This window comes from Mesoplodon densirostris, chromosome X, assembly GCF_025265405.1.
Source record: "Mesoplodon densirostris isolate mMesDen1 chromosome X, mMesDen1 primary haplotype, whole genome shotgun sequence".
Lineage (NCBI taxonomy): Eukaryota > Metazoa > Chordata > Mammalia > Artiodactyla > Ziphiidae > Mesoplodon > Mesoplodon densirostris.
The window spans coordinates 78212667-78234045 of NC_082681.1; the positions used below are offsets into that span (position 1 = coordinate 78212667).

General features: G+C 40.1%; 1 protein-coding gene across 7 annotated transcripts in view; it reads right to left on the reverse strand.

The window, feature by feature from the left end:
• Positions 1 to 21379, reverse strand: part of TAF1 (TATA-box binding protein associated factor 1) — an 84979-nt gene that overhangs the window by 8576 nt on the left and 55024 nt on the right. For 5 of the 7 annotated variants that reach the window (XM_060087980.1, XM_060087982.1, XM_060087979.1 and 2 more), the window contains exons 33-38: positions 7931 to 7998; positions 7474 to 7590; positions 4155 to 4280; positions 3240 to 3341; positions 2817 to 2973; positions 2045 to 2222 (exon numbers count right to left, since the gene is read on the reverse strand). In XM_060087980.1, the coding sequence (XP_059943963.1) occupies positions 2045 to 2222; positions 2817 to 2973; positions 3240 to 3341; positions 4155 to 4280; positions 7474 to 7590; positions 7931 to 7998 (748 nt within the window). The remainder of the gene's footprint in view (positions 1 to 2044; positions 2223 to 2816; positions 2974 to 3239; positions 3342 to 4154; positions 4281 to 7473; positions 7591 to 7930; positions 7999 to 21379) is intronic. The other 2 variants (XM_060087984.1, XM_060087983.1) reach the window with 1 other exon arrangement.

Genomic DNA, 21379 nt, shown 5'->3' on the forward strand with positions numbered 1-21379 from the left:
TCTTTTGGTATATGACCTTCTAAATTTTTTTCTATGCACTTCACTTTGATGCTTAAACATTTTCTTTTTATTTACAAAATTAGAATACTCTACATACTCTTCAGGAATCTGCTTTTTCACTAATGTTTATAATGAACATCTTTCCATGTCAATAAACATACATCTATAGCATCATTTTAATAGCTGCATGGTATTCCACTGTATGGCTGTAACAGGATTTATTTCACAGTGTCTCACTAGAACATTTAAGCTGTCTTCAATTTTCCCACTATTAGAAACAATGCTGTGATAAACATCCTTGTACAAACATCTTGATGAAGGTATTTTATTGTTCCCATGGAATAACTTCCTAGATATGGAATGTGGGGGCCAAAGGGGATGCACGTGTTTTAAGCTTCTGATTTATAATGATAAATTGCTGTATCTCTCTCACCTACCCCTTTCAATTTACATTACCAACCAGTCATTTCAGAATGTCTTTTTCCTCATGCCTTTTCCAACACTGGGCGTTATCATTTATTTTAATCTTTGCCCATCTTATAGGTAAAAATTGTATTTCATTGTTTTATTGCATTTCTTTGATTCTTAGGGAAGCTACTTTTTCATATATTTATTGGCCATTTGCATTTCTTTTGTAAACTGTTAATTCATGGCTTTTGCCCATCTTTCTTTTGGGGCACAGAGCAACCTTTCCAAAATACGGGTATGATCATACTATGCTCATTCAATGTCTGCCCCAAATTTTCAGACCCTTCATGACTTGGTCCTTACCTACTTCTTTAAACTGTCTCTATTACACGGATCATGATCAAAACCTTCAGCCACACTGAGCTACTTGCATTCTCTAGAAGTGTTTCATGTTTCTGTGTCATCATACATGCTGTTCTTAGTCTCTGGAATGTCCTTCACTTTCTTTTTCATTTAGCTGATTCCTATTCTGATTCAGCTCAGTTTCTCTAACCAGCTCCCCTACTCCACTCCTACCCAAGTCCCCAAAAAATCCTGTTGTTGCCTATCACAGCACTTTTCTTGTTACACTGTGATCATCATCTGTTTGCCTGTTTTAGATTTCCCACTAGACTGAACTCCTTGAAGCAAGGACAACATCCTTGCTTTTGTACTTGTAAATATTTGATGATGAACAGACTCTTAACTGCTTGCTGGATACCTGTGGCTTAGATGTATCTTATGTACCTTAAATCCAACATATCCACAGACAAGTTCATTTTTTGCCTCCTTTCCCACTCCATCTAATACCTGTTTTTCCTCTTTCTTCTCTCAGTGACATTCCCATTCATTATATATCTAATCTCCTTACCTCCTGAATCCAATTGATCTACCCTCTGAACAGCTCTTGAATATGTCCCTCCCCTTTCTTCCACTCCTAACAGATTCTAGCTGAATTCCTTATCACTGCCCTAGAGTTATTTAACACAAAAATTTGATGTTACTTTCTTTTCCTTAAAGTGATGATTCCCATTAACCACAATCCAAATGTCTTAGCATACCAGTTAAGGTCCTCTACAGTATAATCCCTTGCTACTTCTAGAGTCACAACGCCCAGAAACCTCCCTTCTGTTTGGAATTTACTTTGCTATATTTCTGTGCCTTTGAACATACTGTTCCATCTCTAAGGATCTCCTTACCTGCTGTCACTTATCTACTTAGTAGACTCCTATTCATCCTTTAAGGCCCAGTTCAAATGTTCCCTCATCTGTGACACTTTCCCTGATTGCTCCAAGCAGAGCGAGATACTCCCTCCTCAATGGTGACTTGGCACTTTGTACTTAACCTATGCTACGTAGCTCTTATCACACTGTATTTGTAATAATTTTGTTGTATCAGTCTCTTCCACTAGACTGTGAGCTCCTCAAGGGCAGGATATGTCTTGCTCCTCTGTGTATCCCCAAGGGCCTAGCACAGTGCCTGGCCCTAGTAGGTGCTCAGGAAATGTTTGATGGATGAAAGTAATCTGATGCTGGGCCCTCTGACATCATAGCTGGGCACTGATGCCACAGCCCTATAGCGTGTTGCTACCGATTACCTGATGTTGCTATCCTCCAAACCATGAGAAGCCTCCCCACCGTCTCCCTCATAGGACATCATGCTTTCTTCATTTTCCATGCCCATCCTTGTGTTCTCCTGAAGCATGCGGGGCCGTTTGGGTCTTATCCCACCAGATTCCACATCAGAGTCACTTCCACTTTCACTCAGCTGGATAGCTGTGAAAAGAGACAGATCCTGAGATAAGTTTGACAAAGAATTAACATCTTTGGCTTAGTCTTCCAGAACTAGTTAATCCCATGCATCTACAGAGGCATCTTGCCTGGACTCCTCACCTCAGAGGACTGCCTAGGGTCAACATTGACAAGATCTGTAGTTTGGAAAGAGAATTAAAAAATCATTTCCTTTTTCCATTTCAGTGCTATCTATCTGTTCTTCCCCCCCCCCCCATCATCTCCTCTTATACTCATCCCCTGCCATTGCCATTAATCCACAAAAAAATCCCAAAGCAGGATCTTTTTTCTTCATTTTCCTTCCCTATTGCCACATATAACACTTCTATCTCATTTTTATCAAGTATTCAAATCAAAACTGCTGCTTTGGCATTGCCTTTTTGGCTGTCATCTTTTGTACCTCCTGTGTTGTATCTTTTCACCTCTTCTAAGACTAATGAATTTGATCAGCCTATGAGTGAGTGCTCAGTACCCTGAGGTCTATTAATGGGACTTCAATAAAAGAGCAGTTTCTGGTAAGAGCATATGTAGCCCAGAGCTTCCTCCCAAGTCCTGAGGGTGCCACGGTGAGCTACGTACCAGAGAAAGGGTTATCTCCTTCTTCATCACTCCCGGCATCTTCCTCATCATCTTCTCCTTCAGACATAAGCAAATCCTCATACAGGACACTGGCTTGAGGCTGTTGCACAGTTCCCTCCTCTTCATCTGCAAGATCACCATCTACATCTTCACCTTCCTAAATGAGACCAGTTGAGGACAAAAGTTCCATTAATCGACCAAGTAAAAGACCAGAAGCCACCATCAGCCGCACCCCCCTTGCTGCCTTACAAGGAGTTACATAATTTTGGTGGATAGATTTGTTTAGCTGGTTCTTAAAGTCAGATTGGGCCTCACTATGGAGACCTTCTGATAGCGCCTGGGGATTTGGCCTGTCCTGTACTACTGGGGCTCCTACCATATAAGGGTATAATGTAACCATAAGCTTTCTGTAAGCATACTCACTGGGGCTGGAGTCTTAGGTTTCCCATCCTCCTCCTCATCATCATACCCTTCAATATCTACATCAGAGTCTTCCTCGCCCAGCCTACCTCGGCCCTGGCGCATCTGAGTAAGGAACACAAATAGCACATCATTGAGGGACGTGCCAGTAGGAGGAGTTAACCAAGGGCTCTCACTCAGGACCGATGCTCCTCCCTGATATCCCAGCCAACCCCACAGCTAGTGGGGGCTGTTTACACAGCTCAAGCCATGTGCATTTTCCCCCATTCATTCTTTGGAAATCACAGGTAGGGTTAAAAAAGAAAAAAAAACCCAAAGAACAGGAAGGCCTCAGTCTACTATTACTGTATCATCACAAGGAGACTCCTCCTTTCTAAACCAAGCTTTCCCTAGCTTGTGTTGGACTCTTTGGGACAGAAAAACCCTCCTGGATTTTGCACTCTCCAGTGGAACCCTGACTGAGATCAGCTGATAAGATTTCTGGCTTCAGAACAGGAGTATCTGCTGATACCTCTAGAAAAGGCCAAGTTAAAAAACTTAGTTTTAAAAATAACTTTAATTTAGATAACTCATATACAGTAAAGTAGCGGGGCAATTATTTTGAACTCTGTCTCTGAATGCAGTTGGTCTTTCTAGTCACCTGTCAGGTTGCTGTGATGCCTCACACATTTTTCACACTTGTACCTTCCCTTAAGTTCTGCTGTGCCTGACTCTGCCCATGGTGACAGACAGAAGACAATGCCAGTCATGCGACCTGCCACCGTCCCACCTTGAAATCACATTTCCAGGCCTTCATTCCCAGGGCCAAGGGGTCCAATCATCGTCCTTGACACATGTCCACACATCACCACCATCACTCCCCCATCCCCTACTCCCAAGCATACTACCAATCTCACAAAGAGAAAAAGAATATCCTACCTGTGTCACCTGCTTTTCTGGAGTGGCAGTGGGAATATCCAGGACAGACATATTGCTCTCATCTTGAAATACAGAGGCATCTCGAGACATACTGAGGGATGTGTTGGTATCATACAAATCAGGAGGCTGTGGCACAAATCATACAACTTAGCTTCTATTTAGTAAAGGGAGCAAGAACTACAGAGAACTCCCCTTTAGAGCATTCACTGCAGAAAAAGGTCATGCAGAACAATCCATTTAAAGAGAAAACATAGTTTTGACATAGTTTTATGGACAGGTTTTTGGGAATCTCACAAATGTTGCTCATTCTAGTAGAGAGGCATCTGATGTATATGATCAGAAGCCTGAAGCAGAAAAGCATCAAAGCTATGGGACAATTCTATGTCCTAACTGCCTCTATGGTCAATAATCTAATTTCTTCTAAGCCTTGTCTTATTGTTTTTAGCCCCAGGGCTTCATACCAGTGCCATTTGGATTGTTTGGTTTAGAGACATCTAATAGAAAATGGGATAAAGAAATTTCAGTTCCAACCAGAGCATGGAATGGGGTAAGAGCTTATGAGCTCACCAGAGGATGCTACGAGGCAAAATGGCATGGTGAAAAACCATGGACTTCGGAGTAAACCGCCCTGGGTTTGAGTCCTGGCTCTACCATTTGCTAGCTGAGTAACTTTAACAAATTACTTCATTTCTCTAAGCCTTGATTTCCTCAACTGTGAAACACGGATGATAATGTCTACCTCACAAGGTTGTTTGGGAGAATTAAGAGATGTGTATATGCTCCTTACCCAATGCTTGGTAGTCAACAAATTATAGCTTCCTTCCTTCTTCCCTCTCCTGAAGAGAACAGGGATTTAACAAATGGACTATTCAGTGAAAGGAGGGCAGGAGGGACTAAAAAAGAACAGGCTGGAAAAGTAGGAAAGCATTCTCTAAAAAGCTGGCTGAGGGTAGAAATATTATGTGGCTATTAAAAAATGTTTTCAAAGACTATTTAATGAAATAAAAGGCTCATGATATAATGTGAAACGAAAACAAGACAAAATCATAATGACCAATTTCACTTTAAAAACGTGTCTAGAAACGTACACGTACACGCATTACAGATTTGAAACACACCAAAATGTTCACAGTGGTTGGTTCTTTCTGACTGGTGGACTTGATTTTAGGTAACTTATTTATTCTGTATATTTTCCAATGTGTCCCAATGAACATGTTACTTTTATCAACAAAAAACCCACATGTGTTACTTTGTTGTTGGTTTTGTTGTTGTTGTTGTTTTTAAAGCAAACAAACAAGGCTGATTGGGAACAGGGTTTTGGAGAAAGAGAGGCAAAACAGAATTCAAAGCATTACACTGCAAATAAACTAGTTGTGGAACAAAAGAAGAGAAAATCAGGGAATGAAACGCTATGTGGGAAAATGTAAAGCAAGCAATTTTAGAGAAAATGTTAAGCTGAATGTATGGTGCAATACAAGCTGGGTAGAAATAGTTGAGTGAAAATACATTATTGATTACCACCATTTAGAGCTGGAAGTAAAGTACGATTTCTGTCATGTTTCTACACAACAAAATTGTATTATGACAGGTTAAACTTACACAAACACACTTTAATAACATTTGGGTTTGAGAGTAGTAATGAGTAAGGACAATCACTCATGCGCATCTTCCTCAGGTTTAGAAATAATGCACTGGGCTTACTAATTTAAAACGTGTATATATGAGTGAAGGCAATGATCAGAGAGTGAACTGGAATAATGAAGAGGCAATACCTACACCCTACTCCTCATAGGAGATCCTCTTAACTGCACAAAACAACAGCTACTGCTCCAGAGGAAGAACAGTTGCCAGGTTTTCCTCCATTTGAGATAGTGTGGGAGGGGAAGGGAAGAAAGGAAGATGGCTTCTGGGTCTAAGGCTCTGACTCACCAAACGGTTAGCCTTAGGCTGTCATAGAGCAGAGCAAACCACACTCCACTCAGTAGTTAGACTCTCCTGGGGAATGATGGCTAAAACCCAGGCTTTAACTTACCACAAAGGGTCTTGTGGAAGCTGTGGGCCTATTAGCAAATAGGACCTTCCTGGGCAACATCACTCACCCAAGCCCCCTTGACCCAATCTGCCCACACACTCCAAGAGCCTTTCCTTGTTCTGGGCCTGGAAGAAGTATCTTAGGGCTCTTTATACTTGGCCCCTCAGTGGCCTAGGTTTTGGGGTGAAAGAGAGAGTAAAAGATAGATAAGGAGAGTGCATGAATGAGATATAGACAGCAATTATCCAACAGAGATCACACAGGTTGCATTATTAGTTCAGAGTGAAACCTGAGCAGAATGGAAAAACGTTTTCCGGTGGGAACTGGGAGAAATATGCATTAGAATATTTGGTTAAATTTGAAAGGGCCTCTGAGAACCCTGTAGGTGACTTTCATACAGATAAGGAAATAAACATTTCCTGAATGTCTACTATGTGCTGGGCAAATGACCTTGTTTAATGTCTACAACAATCTTGAAAAGTACATTTTAGAGAAACGGAAACTGGATTAGAGGGGTTAAGTTAACTTCCCAAGTTCACAAAGCTAGATAGCAGCAGAGCTAAGACTCAAACCCAGGACTGTTTTATACCAACCTTCATGTACTTTCCACTTTACCATAGTGCCTCCAATACAGTTATATTCTGGTAAGTCTTATTTTTCAAATATACCAGCCCTCTAAGAGTATAGTATAGATGAAAGAGACTCAGTATATTCAAGGGTCAGATCAGAAAGACTAAAAATTTCTTATTAATCTTGCTCTCTAGTCTTTGACATGAAAATTTAAGAACATTATAAAACATTACCTGTCTTCATTTATGGGGAGAGCGAGTCAATCCAGGAAAATGGGTGACATCTGAGCTACACTGAGATATCTCAGAGGGAATGAGTAATCAGGCATCTATAAGGCACAGGAACAATGTGGCCCATGTCTATACTCTAGGGTTGTCCTAGAACCCCAATGCATGAGGCAAGGGAGCCCCAGAGACTCAAGAGAATGCCTCTGGCCATGGTAGTCAGGAATCTGGTATTCCTAAATACTGCCTAAACAACTAAGACCCCACCCCGTTCATTCATCCCATATCTGTCTCTTCTGGATTCAACAAGGCTACCAAGACCCACGGCCCTCACTCACCTTAGCCTTTGAGAAGACAAGAAAGCACACGAAAGGCATATGAAGAGGAAGGACAGAGAAGAAGGGTATCTCAGTAAATACATCTGTTAACATGCTCCCAAGTTCCCAAACCAAAAAGAAAACTGTAAGAGGAAGCTTCTAGTCCTCAGACTCACCTGAGGTGTGTAAGGCCCTGGGGTCATTGGGTCCAAGCTTTCTAATTCTGCTTCCTCCAAAGCTGCTTCTTTGGCTGTGCAAATATCCTTCTCAAGTTGAGTCAAATGCTCATCATACTGAGAAATAAAGAAAATTAGTGAATTCATTCAACATTTGTTTTAGACACTGGGGACACAAAAGTTGTAAAAAGAGCAAATGAAAATCCCTTTGAGGAGCTTCTATTCTAGTGGCAGGACACACATGGTAATTAAAGTAAATAATTACATAGTTTATTAAAAACATTTAGTGCTAGGTAAGAAAATACAGCAGGGAAGGAAATAAGGGATGTGGGTTGAGGTTTGGGGTGGGCTATTACATTTTAAAACAGGATAGGCAGAGAAGGCCTCCTCATCACTCTAGGGAACAAAGGGATTCCAGAAAGCTAGATCCTAAGGGGACCTCCTCTTTACCACTTACCTCAGTCAATGTCTGGTAACAGACGTTCACAATCTCCTGAGCAGTCTTGGTATACTGACTTTCAGGCCCTAAAAATGAAAAGAGAATGCCATTACCTTTGCAGACTTCAGTTCCAGAAATTTACATTCTGTCACCAGCGGTAGTGTCCCATTATCCTAGATCCAAAGAATCATGCTTCAGCTTTAACTTGGACTCTTGCTCTACTTTTGGAGGTGGAAAATTTCAAACACATACAAAAACAGAGACACTAATAAAATGAACTCCCATGTACCCATTACTCAGTGTCAATGATTATCAATACATGGTCAATCCTGTTTCATTTACACCAACTTTGACACTTCCCAAATTATTCTGAAGCAAATTCCAGCGTTTCATTTCATCCATAAAATGTTCAGTATGTGTCTTTAAGGACTCTTTAAAAAAATAACTATGCATGATACTATAATGGTAGATACATGTCACTATAAATCTGTCAAAACCCATAGAATGTACAATACCCAGAGTGAACCCTAATATAAACTATGGACTTTGGGTGATAATGATGTGTCAATGTAGGTTCACTGATTGTAACAAATGTACCACCTTAGTGGGGGATGTTGATAACAGGGGAGGCTGAGCATGTGTAGGGGCACAGGGTATATGGGAACTCTCTGTACCTTCTGCTCAATTTTGCTCTAAACTGCTCTAAAAAATAAAGTCTATTTAAAAAAAACAAACAACTGTATTACACCTGAAATAGTTAACAATAATTCTTTAATATTATTAAACAGCCAGTCAACATTCAAATTTCCCCAACTGTTTTACAAATGTTCTTTTACATTTGATTTTTTGGAATCATAATCCAAATAAGGTCCACACACTGCATTTGACTGATGTGTCTCTTTAAGATACTTTAATCTATTAGGTGATTCTTAACCAAACTACAAAGCTCCCCATACAGTTTTTGTCACAAGTTGCAAACTGGTGGCTTGGTCAATCCAATTTTATTTGGCTCACAAAAAAAAATCAGTTCAGGTGGTGATTGTTTCATAATGTGCAGAAATGTCAAATCATTGTATTGTACACCTAGAACTAACATACTGTTGTAGGTCAATTATACTTCAATTAAAAGAAAATCACTTCAGTTTGTGAAAATGGATTGAGCTGTGCACTCATAATATATACACTTTTCTGTATGTAAACTGTACCTCAATAAAAAGTTTAAAAAAAATCTTAGTTGGCAACATTCAACAATCAAGAGATTTCATATAAAAACCCAAATGTCTAGCTTCTCTTAAAGAAGTAAAAGATGTGGCAACACAGGGTTATTAGCATTCTCATAATGCACCAATGGGGTGGATCTGAGTAGCAGCTGTCCCTTTTAGATAAGGCATGTGTTTCCCAGGTTACCTTGGTCCCTACCAGGTCTGCTTAACTCATTTACGCCTGGACCATGAAGGCATCTGAGTTTTTATTCCCTGCCTTAAGTGCTTTATAATATTCTTTAACATACTGTTCATTCACCTACTCATTCATAAAACATTTTTGAGTACCTTCTAGGCGCCAGGCACTAGACACAGAAAGGAGTAAGATATAGACCATATCCTCAAGAAGTTATGGTCTAACACAGTGAGATAGACTATAAACAAATGGGGCAATACAATGCAATGAAAACATCTATACAGGGCTCAGTAGAGGCATAGAGGAGGAAGTGGCCAATTCTAGGATATAAGAAGGAAAGCAGAATTAGGACAGGCTTCACAGAGGAGGTGATGCTTGAATTAAATCTACTATTTATCAGGATGTAAAGGATAAAAAATATACCACATGTGAAGTTTTCGTGCCGTAATTACTCTGATTATTGTAAGCTACTATACAAGTAAATAAGTCTCCTTCAGTTAAAATCTCTCACAAGCATAGGTCATCTGTTCATTCATTCATTCATTCATTTATGGCTGCGCTGGGTCTTCGTTGCTGCACGCAGGCTTCCTCTAGTTGCGGCGGGGGGCTGCTCTCTTCGTTGCGGTGCGCAGGCTTCTCATTGCCGTGGCTTCTCTTGTTGCGGAGCACGAGCTCTAGGCGCGCGGGCTTCAGTAATTGTGGCACTCGGGCTCAGTAGTTGTGGCTTGTGGGCTCTAGAGCGCAGGCTCAGTAGTTGTGGCGCACAGGCTTAGTTGCTCCGTGGCATGTGGGATCTTCCTGGACCAGGGCACGAACCCGCGTCCCCTGCATTGGCAGGCGGATTCTTAACCACTGAGCCACCAGGGAAGTCCCAGGTCATCTATTTTTTATAAAAGATAAGTAAGCTGTGTCCTCACACAAGCTGACTGTGCCAAACACAAACCAGAAAGAAAACGCAGTCAACCAAAAGATATTCAGGACATGTATAAAGACAGCCAGAGCTGGCTCACAGTCAAGAATAGCTTGAGTGATAAGAAGACCGAAGCTGAAGTTTCTGAGTTCTAATCTTCTAGGGCCACCAGTAGGTTGGTCCTCAAAGTACTGATGGAGACAGACTGCAACAGTTATCAGACAAGCTTTCGTGCTGATAGAAATGCATGATGTTAGAGAAAACAGGCTGCATACAGGTTAGAGCCCTCCTTCACCAAGCCAGTACAACATCAGCTTATTGCAGTATCCTGGCTCTTATACCTACCTACCTGACTCATCGCTCAAATTCCAGCCTATAGAATAAGAATTCAGCTCTTCAGTTTTGAAACCTAAACATAAACCAACCCTTTCAATATCTCAGTGCTCTCATAATACAAGGAAAAATTAGTTTTATACATTTGCAAAGTTTTCTCTTACTTTAAACCATTTAAAAGATGTGACCTCTTCGTCGCCCATTTTCTTTGCAACACACAGCTCTAAAGAAATACCCACGGGCTTCCCTGGTGGCGCAGTGGTTAAGAATCCGCCTGCCAATTCAGGGGACACCGGTTCGAGCCCTGGTCCAGGAAGATCCCACATGCCGCGGAGCAACTAAGCCCATGCGCCACAACTACTGAGCCTGAGCTCTAGAGCCTGCAAGCCACAACTACTGAAGCCCGTGCGCCTAGAGCCCGTGCTCCATAACAAGAGAAGCCACCACAATGAGAAGCCCACGCACCACAACAAAGAGTAGCCCCCACTCGCTGCAACTAGAGAGAGCCTGTGTGCAGCAACGAAGACCCAATGCAGCCAAATAAATAAATAAATTTGTATTAAAAGAACCCCTAAAAAATTTTTAAAATCCCCACTAATAAAGCCCCCAGAATATAAAAAAATACTTACTTATATAGCTGAGATACTTCTCTGTGTGTGTGTTTTGATTACTAGCTGTGTCTGTTCTCAGTTTTTGACAGTCCATGCTCTCAAGAGCTACAAGGGTTTCAGCTATTTAACTCTATTACTCTACTATATGCAAAGTGGCACTGAAGTATAATATTTTGGATGAAAGATGGTGGTGGAGTTGGCAAACCACTGTTAACACCACCAAAAAAGGATAAAAATGCACAGATATTTTCTTAACCCTACCTATATATACCAGAAATTCTTTATTTGTTTGTTTGTTTATTTATTTATTTATTTATTTATGGCTGCACTGGGTCTTTGTTGCTGCACATGGGCGGTGAGCAGGGGCTACTCTTTGTTGTGGTGCGTGGACTTCCTCATTGCGGTGGCTGCTCCTTGCGGAGCACGGGCTCTAGGCACGCAGGCTTCAGTAGTTGTGGCACGTGGGCTCAGTAGTTGTGGCTCACGAGCTCTAGAGCACAGGCTCAGTAGCTGTGGCACACGGGCTTAGCTGCTCCACGGCATGTGGGGTCTACCTGGACCAGGGCTTGAACCCATGTCCCCTGCATTTGCAGGCGGATTCTCAACCACTGTGCCACCAGGAAAGTCCCTGTACCAGAAATTCTTGAATGGAGTGGTAATGAGAGAGATCCATGAACCTCCTGAAACTGTAAACAGAATTCTGTATATAATACATATTTTTCTGAGGAGAAGATCCATAGTTTTCCATCAGATTCTCAAAGGGGTCCATAACCATCTCCATAATGCTAAAAATATTGCTCTATATTCTGCAGCAATCAGGTGTTTACTAAAAGTAGGATGATCAGGGCTTCCCTGGTGGTGCAATGGTTGAGAATCCGCCTGCCAATGCAGGGGACACGGGTTCAAGCCCTGGTCCAGGAAGACCCCACATGCCGCGGAGCAGCTAAGCCCGTGCGCCACAACTACTGAGCCCGCGTGCCACAACTACTGAAGCCTGTGTGCCTAGAACCTGTGCTCTGCAACAAGAAGCCACCGCAATGAAGAGTAGCCCCCGCTCGCCGCAACTAGAGAAAGCCTGTGCACAGCAATGAAGACTCAACGCAGCCAAAAATAAATAAATAAATAAATAAATAAATAAACAAATAAAAGTAGGATGATCAGCTTTAAGTTTCACAGCTTAGGAAGGAAAGAGTCATCCAGTGAAAAGACATACACAGACAACAGGGCCTCTGCGGGAATAATAAAGATACTGTGGCTATTGTGGGGGGAAAAAGAGGAGGCAGAAACTGAATTCCAATTTCCCAGTCCCTAAAGGATTACTATAGAGAAAATCAGAATTTATGAAGAGTAATTTCCAGGATGACATGAAAATGAATGTGAACGATAAAACTGTCTATGAATTATCACTGTGCCCTACAGGAGAACAAGTGACCCATTTGCAAAAAGAAATGTTTTTCTGAATATATTTTGTTTTTCTTCTCTCTCCTTATTTAGTAAATCATGGCAAAGCAACTGCAAATATCAAAGAAATATATTTATATTTATACTTTGCCTCATTCATAAGGATTGGCAGTAGCCTACAGAATCACATGTAGTTCAAATCAAATGTCCTTAAATAGTGATAATTCCAATGACAGCTTTGGAAAGTTGATATTCCACCAAAATCAAAGAAAATTCCTTTTGTCATTTCTAAGTTAATCTTCCTCTTTAGTAATGTCAGGAGAAGAGAAGAAAGTTACAAGCTTTGTGGTTCTAGTTAGAGAGGGAAAACAAGTATTATTGCTATCTAAAAGGTTTCAGAGAAAAATACCAGTTGAGTTGGTGAGCAGTCCTGTGCAACCAAGAGAAGAGGGTTTGTGATCACTCCTAAGCTCCTATTTCCTTTGAGAACATTTCCACAAATACTAAAAATAACCTTCCTCCTAAGAAGATGAGCACTGTGCCAAAACAAGCATACATTATTATCCTGACAGTGAACGGTGTGGGGGATATGCATGTGTTGCAATGTGAATCATTAAAATTAAAAAATAAAATCTCAGTAGCAGTAGAAAACTTTAAAAAAAATCAGTGCCAGATTTAAAAAGAAAAAAAGGAAAAATCTGCACAGCTAATTCCTAAAGAAATTAGAATTACTAAATTCAATTATGCATAGTCCACAGATCCCCAAAAAGATGAGCTTGGGCTCTCCCAATTCTTAGATATTTATCTCAAACTAGGTCCAGAAAAGGTAAAAAGAGAAGTGAATCTAACCTTTCAGACTGTAGCTAGGCTCTTTACATTAGGAATGACGTAGATAAAATGCAAATTAAGATGTTTAGTTTCCAAGATAAGAGGTTTGAGCTCTCAAACCACTGTAACAGAACTTTACTCAGAATCTGGACTAGAAACTCAAGAAGCTAGAAAATCCAGAGGGGAACTGGGGTAATAAATCTCACTGGGCATGGGTAGGATTTACATTCAGGACCTACCTCATAGAAGCCCCGAAGAATGTTAAAATACCTTTTTCCCCCAAATGGACCATTCCATTTAGCAACTTAGAAAATACACACATAGGGCTTCCCTGGTGGCGCAGTGGTTGAGAGTCCGCCTGCCGATGCAGGGGACGCGGGTTCGTGCCCCGGTCCAGGAGGATCCCACATGCCGCGCAGCGGCTGGGCCCGTGAGCCATGGCCGCTGGGCCTGCGCGTCCGGAGCCTGTGCTCCACAACGGGAGAGGCCACAACAGTGAGAGACCCATGTACAGAAAAAAACAAAAACAAAAAAACAAACAAACAAAATACACATATAGCCTTAGCTAAACACACTCATCTCATATTTCTACAACAATTAGAAAAATAACAATACAGACAATTCAAAACACCTTTTCTTGTAGAATAAAATTTATAACAGCCTAACTCTTCATTTTTAAGTACTTACTGGAAGCCAGGTATAGTGCTAGGCTCTGATGATACAAAGATACAAAAATAAACAGAACAAAACAAACAAAAAACAAGAGATAAGTCCTTGTCCTTGATGCCCTTTCACAGCTTCATGGAAGATAAATATACACAAACTCGTAACTTCAATAACATACCAAGCACTAAGGGATCATAGAGAAAGTAGCAAATGTGTCAGAGAATGAGGCAGTGTTAAAGAACAAACACTTCTTTGCAACTGTTTTCATCAGGTCAACAGTGATATGCTTAACTGCCAAATCCACTCAACATTTTTCAGACTCAACCCTAGAAGTGCTATGTTACATATGCAATTGACGTTCACTTCTTTTCCTTGAAATTCTCTAAGCCCGAGCTTCTACAGCACCACTCTTCACTTATTCTTGGTACTGCACCTCTTTCTTTGGCCGTTAGTTCATTCAGCAGATATTTACTGAGTGTTTACTATGTGCCAAGAATTATCCTACACACTGGGGATATGAGACAGACATGGTTCCTGCCTCCATGGAGCTTATAGCAATCACTTATTAGATTTAGGCCATTTTTCTTTCTATACTCTTCACCTAACTCTACATGATGCCAACTGTAATAGCTTATATAGAATAAACATGGGGAAGTTAACATTGATTTATATCCTTCATGGTAATAAGGTTTTGTTTTGTTTCTCCTGGCACCACAGAAAATACACTGCCTTGACAATACATTACAGAAACTCCCAGGCTGACAGAAAGCCTATTTTTCTATATCTCCTTTTTCTTTTAATAAATAGTAATTTTTATTTTCCCAAATGCTGTTTTTGGAAATGTGGGCTTTGTTGTGTAGCCTTAGCACTTTCTGGTGCATATTTGTTTTCTAGCATATTATAATATCTCACTCACCATAAGTACAGGACTTTCAGTGAGATGATGCCTTGTAACAGATTGCTATATCACTATTTACTAGCTCAATACAGTACATAAGAGAAAAGGGCTAGTAACTTATGGACATCCTATGTCTATTCCCTATCAAACTTAAGCAGATAATGAATTCTTGAACAACAAACAAGTATTCTCACAGAAATGAAATGTCAAAAGACAATTACCACTGGGCAATCTCCCTCTACTTCAGCCACAGTATTTATGTATATATACATACACACACACACACATTTTATTGAGGTATAGTTGATTTATATATTAGCTTCAGGTGTACAACACAGTAATTCAAAATCTTTATCGATTATACTCCATTTAATTACAAAATACTGGCTGTATTCCCTGTGCCATACAATATATCATTGTACCCTTTTTATACATAGTAGCAGCCACAGTATTTTTTTTTTTAATTGAAGTAGTTGATTTACAATGTTGTGATAGTTTCAGGTGTACAGCAAAGTGATTCCATTATACATCTATATATATCTATTCTTTTCAGATTCTTTTTCATTATAGATTATTGTAAGATATTGAACATAGTTCCCTGTACTATACAGTAGGTCCTTGTTGATTATCTATTTTATATACAGTAGTGTGTATCTGTTAATCCCAAACTCCTAATTTATCCCTCCCCCCACCTTCCCCCTTTGGTAATTGTAAACTTGTTTTCTATGTCTGTGAGTCTATTTCTGTTTTGTATCATTTTTTTAGATTCCACAAAAAAGTGATATCATACGATATTTGTCTTTCTCTGTCTGACTTACTACATCTAGTATGATAATCTCCAGGTCCATCCCACGTTGCTACAAATGGCATTACTTCATTCTTTTTTATGGCTGAGTAATATTCAACTGTATGTATGTATGTGTGTATATATATATTACATCTTCTTTACCCATTCATCTGTTGATGGACATTGCTTCCATGTCTTAGCTATTATAAACAGTGCTGCTATAAACATTGGGATGCATGTATCTTTTTTTTTTTCTTGCCATGCCATGCAGCATATGGGATCTTAGTTCCCCAATAAGGGATTGAACTCGTGCTCCCTTCAGTGGAAGCATGGAGTCTTAACCACTGGACCACCAGGGAAGTCCCCTTGCACGTATCTTTTTGAATTAGAGTTTTCATCTTTTCCAGATTAAATGCTCAGGAGTGGAATTGCTGGATCATATGGTAACTCTATTTTTAGATTTTTTTAAGGAACCTCCATACTGTTCTCCATAGCAAGCAGCCACAGTATTTTTAAAAGCAAAGTAGAAATCCAATTTAGATTTCTTTTCCAGAAACATTCAAAATGATATTCAGTTCACTCTTTTGCCTTTTTGAGTCACATACAAACAGATTTTACTTAAACAATATCACATACTTAGATGAATGAAAAATTGTCCATAATACAATGTCAACTGAAAAAAGAAAAAGTATATGGTGTGTACAGAAAAAGGCCCAGAATGCTTCACACCAAAACTAACACTACTCTGGAGAATGGGATGGATGAAGGGGAAGGACAGGGAGATTTTTCCTTTGCACTATATACAATTCTATATGGTTTGATTTTTTTTTAATGCACATGTAATTTTTTATGATGAAAAATTTTAGTTTAAGTTATATACTTGAATTTTACAGAAATAATTTGGCAAAGATTTTAAAACACTGATAATCTCCAGTGTTGGACAGGCTGTAGGGAAACAGGCATTCTCCTTCACTGTTATTTTTATTATAAACAGGTACAGCCCTTTTGGAACACAATTTTAGAACATCTATCAAAATTTCCTACAAAAATATTCCTACAAATGTGCAAGGATATCAATTATGATATATATATATATATTTATGCTATGGAATACATTAAAAAGAATGATAGAGATCTCTATGTACTAACAATAAGACAGGATCAGTAAAGATGTCAATTCTCCCCAAATTGATCTATAGGTTTAACTCAATTCCTATCAAAATCTCAGCAAGACTTTTTTGTAGATATAGACAAGATTCTTCTAAAATTTACGTGGAAAGGCAAAAGAATAAGAAAACAATTTAGGAAAAGAATAAAGTGAAAGGAATCACTCTACCTGATGATAAGACTTACTACATAGCTACAGTAATCACAGCAATGTGCAGAGGGACAGATACATAGGTCAGCGGAACAAAGTAAACCCAGAAAGAGACCCACACATTTAACTGATTTTTTACAAAGGTGCTCACAGCAACTCACTGGAGTAAGTCTTCTCAACAAACAATAATAGAACAATTGTCGGACATCCACAGGCAAAAAGAAAATGAACCTCAACCTAAATCTCATGCCATATATAAAAATAAATTCAAAATGGATCATGGGGCTTCCCTGGTGGCACAGTGGTCAAGAATCTGCCTGCCAGTGCAGGGGACATGGGTTCAAGCCCTGGTCAGGCAAGTTCCCACACGCCGTGGAGCAACTAAGCCCGTGCGCCACAACTACTGAGCCTGCGCTCTAGAGCCTGTGAGTCACAACTACTGAGCCCACGCGCCACAACTACTGAAGCCCATGTGCCTAGAGCTTGTGCTCTGCAACAAGAGAAGCCACCGCAATGAGAAGCCCGTGCACTGCAACAAAGAGTAGCCCCCGCTCGCCACAACTAGAAAAAGCCCGCGTGCAGCAATGAAGACCCAAGGCAGCCAAAAATAAATAGATTAATTTAAAAAAATGGATCATGGATTTAAATGTACAACAATAAGAGAAAACCTTTGTGACCTTGGGTTAAGCAAAGACTTCTTAGAGACATACCGGAAGCACAGTCCAAAAAGAAAAAAATTGATAAATTGGATTTCATCAAAATTAAACATTTATGCTCTTCCAAAGTTACTGTCAAAAGACTGAAAAGACACAGGTTAGAAAAAAATCTTTGTAAATCATATATCTACGGACTTCCTGGTGGTGCAGTGGTTAAGAATCTGCCTGTCAATGCAGGGGACACGGGTTCGAGCCCTGGTCCAGGAAGACCCCACATGCCACGAAGCAACTAAGCCCATGCGCCACAACTACTGAGCCCGCGTGCCACAACTACTGAAGCCCATGAGCCTAGAGCCTGTGCTCCACCAACAAGAGAAGCCACTGCAACGAGAAGCCCGTGCACCGTAACGAAAGAGTAGCCCCCGCTTGCCGCAACTAGAGAAAGCCCACAAGAAGCAACGCAGACCCAACGCAGCCAAAAAAAAAAAAAAAATCATATATCTAATAAAAGACGTACCTAGAATATATAAAGAACCCTCAAAACTCATTAATCATAAGAAAACAATGCAATTAAAACCAGGGCAAAGAAATGAACAGACAGTTCACCAAAGAAAATATATGGATGGCAAATAATCACATGAAAAAACGTTTAAAATCAACAGCCATTAGGGGAATGCAAAGTAAAAACACAATGAGATAGATGAATGGATACAATTTTTAAAAACAGTGGTAATACTAAATACTGCAGAGAAACGATGATTCATAATTGTTGGTGGGAATGCAAAATGGTACGGGCACTCTGGAAGAGTACAGCAGTTTCTCACAAAACCACACATACATCTACCATCATATTCTTAAGCATTTATCCCAGAGAAATGAAAATTTATATTCACACAAAATCCTGTATACTAATGTTCACAGCAGCTTTATTCATAAGCAAAATACTGGAAAACTGAATGTCTTTCAATGACTGCATGGTGGAACAAACTCTAGTGAGATGGAACACTACTCAACAATTCAAAAAATGAACTACTGGGCTTCCCTAGTGGCACAGTGGTTGAGAGTCCGTCCGCCTGCTGATGCAGGGGACATGGGTTCATGCCCCGGTCCGGGAAGATCCCACATGCCGCGGAGCGGCTGGGCCCGCGAGCCACGGCCGCTGGGCCTGCGTGTCCGGAGCCTGTGCTCCGCAGCGGGAGAGGCCACAACAGTGAGAGGCCCGTGTACTGCAAAACAAACAAACAAACAAACAAACAAACAAACAAAAAACCTACTGACACAATAATTTTGATGGATCTCAAGAGAATTATATTTAGTGAAAAAAATCAATCTCAAAAATATTATATTATTCTTTATATAACATGCTCAAGTTTCAAAACTATAGAGATGGAGAAGAGCAAAGAGGTTGCCAGGGAACAAGGAGAACGGTGGGTGCACGTGGAGGGACATGGATGCAAAGGGGTAGCGTCAGGGAGTTCTTTTGTGATGACAGACCAGTTCTAAACCTTGATGGTGGTGGTGGTGGTGTGATGGCATAAAACTGCATAGAACTATACACATGCACAAATGAATATAGATTTTTTTAAAGGTGCAATCTGAATAAGGTCTGTAATCTAGTTAATGGTAATGCATCAATATCAATTTCCTGATTTTGATATTGAACCACAGCTATGTAAGATGTCACCATTGGAGGAAGGTGGGTGAAGGGTATATAGGACTCTACACTAATTTTGTAATTTCTTGAGTCTAAAATTATTTCAAAATGGAAGCTTAAAAAAGAGGATCAGGATATATTCATGAGCAAAGAGAGCAAATTACAGAGTAATTATCTATAAAAATGACAATTTTTGTAAAAAAGAAAACCCAAAAGTTAAAAACTATTTATGTGTAATTACTTAACATGTTTTGTGTAAGTACAGAAAAAAGTACAGACGGGGCTTCCCTGGTGGCGCAGTGGTTGAGAGTCCACCTGCCGATGCAGGGGACACGGGTTTGTGCCCCGGTCCGGGAGAATCCCACATGCCGCGGAGTGGCTGGGCCCGTGAGCCATGGCCGCTGAGCCTGCGCATCCGGAGCCTGTGCTCCGCAACGCGAGAGGCCACAACAGTGAGAGGCCCGCGTACGGCCAAAAAAAAAAAAAAAAAATATATATATATATATATGTAGACGGATATACACCAAACTGTTACCTCTAGGGAATAAAACTATGGGAGATAGGAGTGGGAGCGCAGGAACAAGCTTTTTTTTTTTTCAGGAGAAGGATGGATTTACCACTTGCAGCAAGTAAGGAGAACACTGGGGATCTTTCCCAAAGCAGTGTCTCCGGAAGAAGCTTTAATATTTAATTCTATCTATTTCTGTATTGTTTGACCTTTTTGTAAGTATGAATTATTAAAGAGGTCTATCTGACAGGAATGTGAATGATAGGTTAGAAAGAGATAAGTCTAAAGGCTGGGACACTGGCCAGGTGACTACTTATTTTAATAATCTAGGCAAAATATAATGAGGGTTTTAGTGATATGCTGGAAGTTGGAGATTTATTCAAGGGAAAGAATCAAAAATAACTCTGAGGTTTCCAGATGTAGCTACTCAGTGACGCTAGTACCCCATTCAACCCAGATTGGAAACAGTAAAGGAGTGAGTCAAGTAAAGGACAGAGGGAGAAAACTGGAATAGAGAAAGACTGGAAGAACACTCAGTTTGAAGCATGTTTCAAGTTCCACTGGGACATCCAACAGGAAATGTTCAGCAGGTGGTTGGGATATATATAGATCTTTCCCCAGAATAGAGTTGAGAGTCATCAGGGAAGAGGTAGTAATTAAAGTTGTAGGAACAGGCAGAAGAACATTGAGTAAAGGAGATTAAAAAGGAATGGTCAAAGAGGTAGGAGGAAAGTAAGAGCTGAAAGTTGTTATGAAGCCAATCATACTACAGTTTCAAGGAAGAAATGGCCAGTAATGTCAACTACTGGGGTGAAGTCAAGATAAGGACTTGGAAAGTGCCCACTATACCAGGCAATTATGTAATACTGTTCACTTGGTATGCCGGGCAGGGTAGAACCAGATTAAAGCTAAGTGAGGCATGAATGGCAGGTAAGGAACAGGAGAGAGACGTTACATATTCGTTTAAAAAAAAAAAAGAAAAGAAAAAAAAAAGAAATCCTCATCCATGCTACAACATGGATGGCTGAACCTTGGAAACATTATGCAAAGTGAAATACAAGCCAGACACAAAAGGACAAATATTCTGTGTACTGTATGATTCCATTCATATGAGGTACCTAGAAGAGGCAAATTCACAGACAGAAAGTAGAATAGAGGTTACCAAGAACCGGGGGAATGGGAGAATGTGGTTACTGTTTAATGGGTACTGAGTTTCTGTCTGGGATGATGAAAAGGTTCTGGAAATGGATAGTGGTGATGGTTGCACAACACTGTGAGTGTACTTAATGCCACTGAATTGTAAACTTAAAAATGGTTTAAAAAGGTAAATTTTTATGTTGTGTAGATTTTACCATTTTTACGATCAAAAGAGATTTTATTCTCCTCAATGATGTGAGAGACTTAACCTGTATGTAGGAATACTTATACCTTGGCCCCAATCTAAGGAGAGTCATTGACAGAAAAAAAGAAAACCTTAATATTTATTAATGGCCAAACTT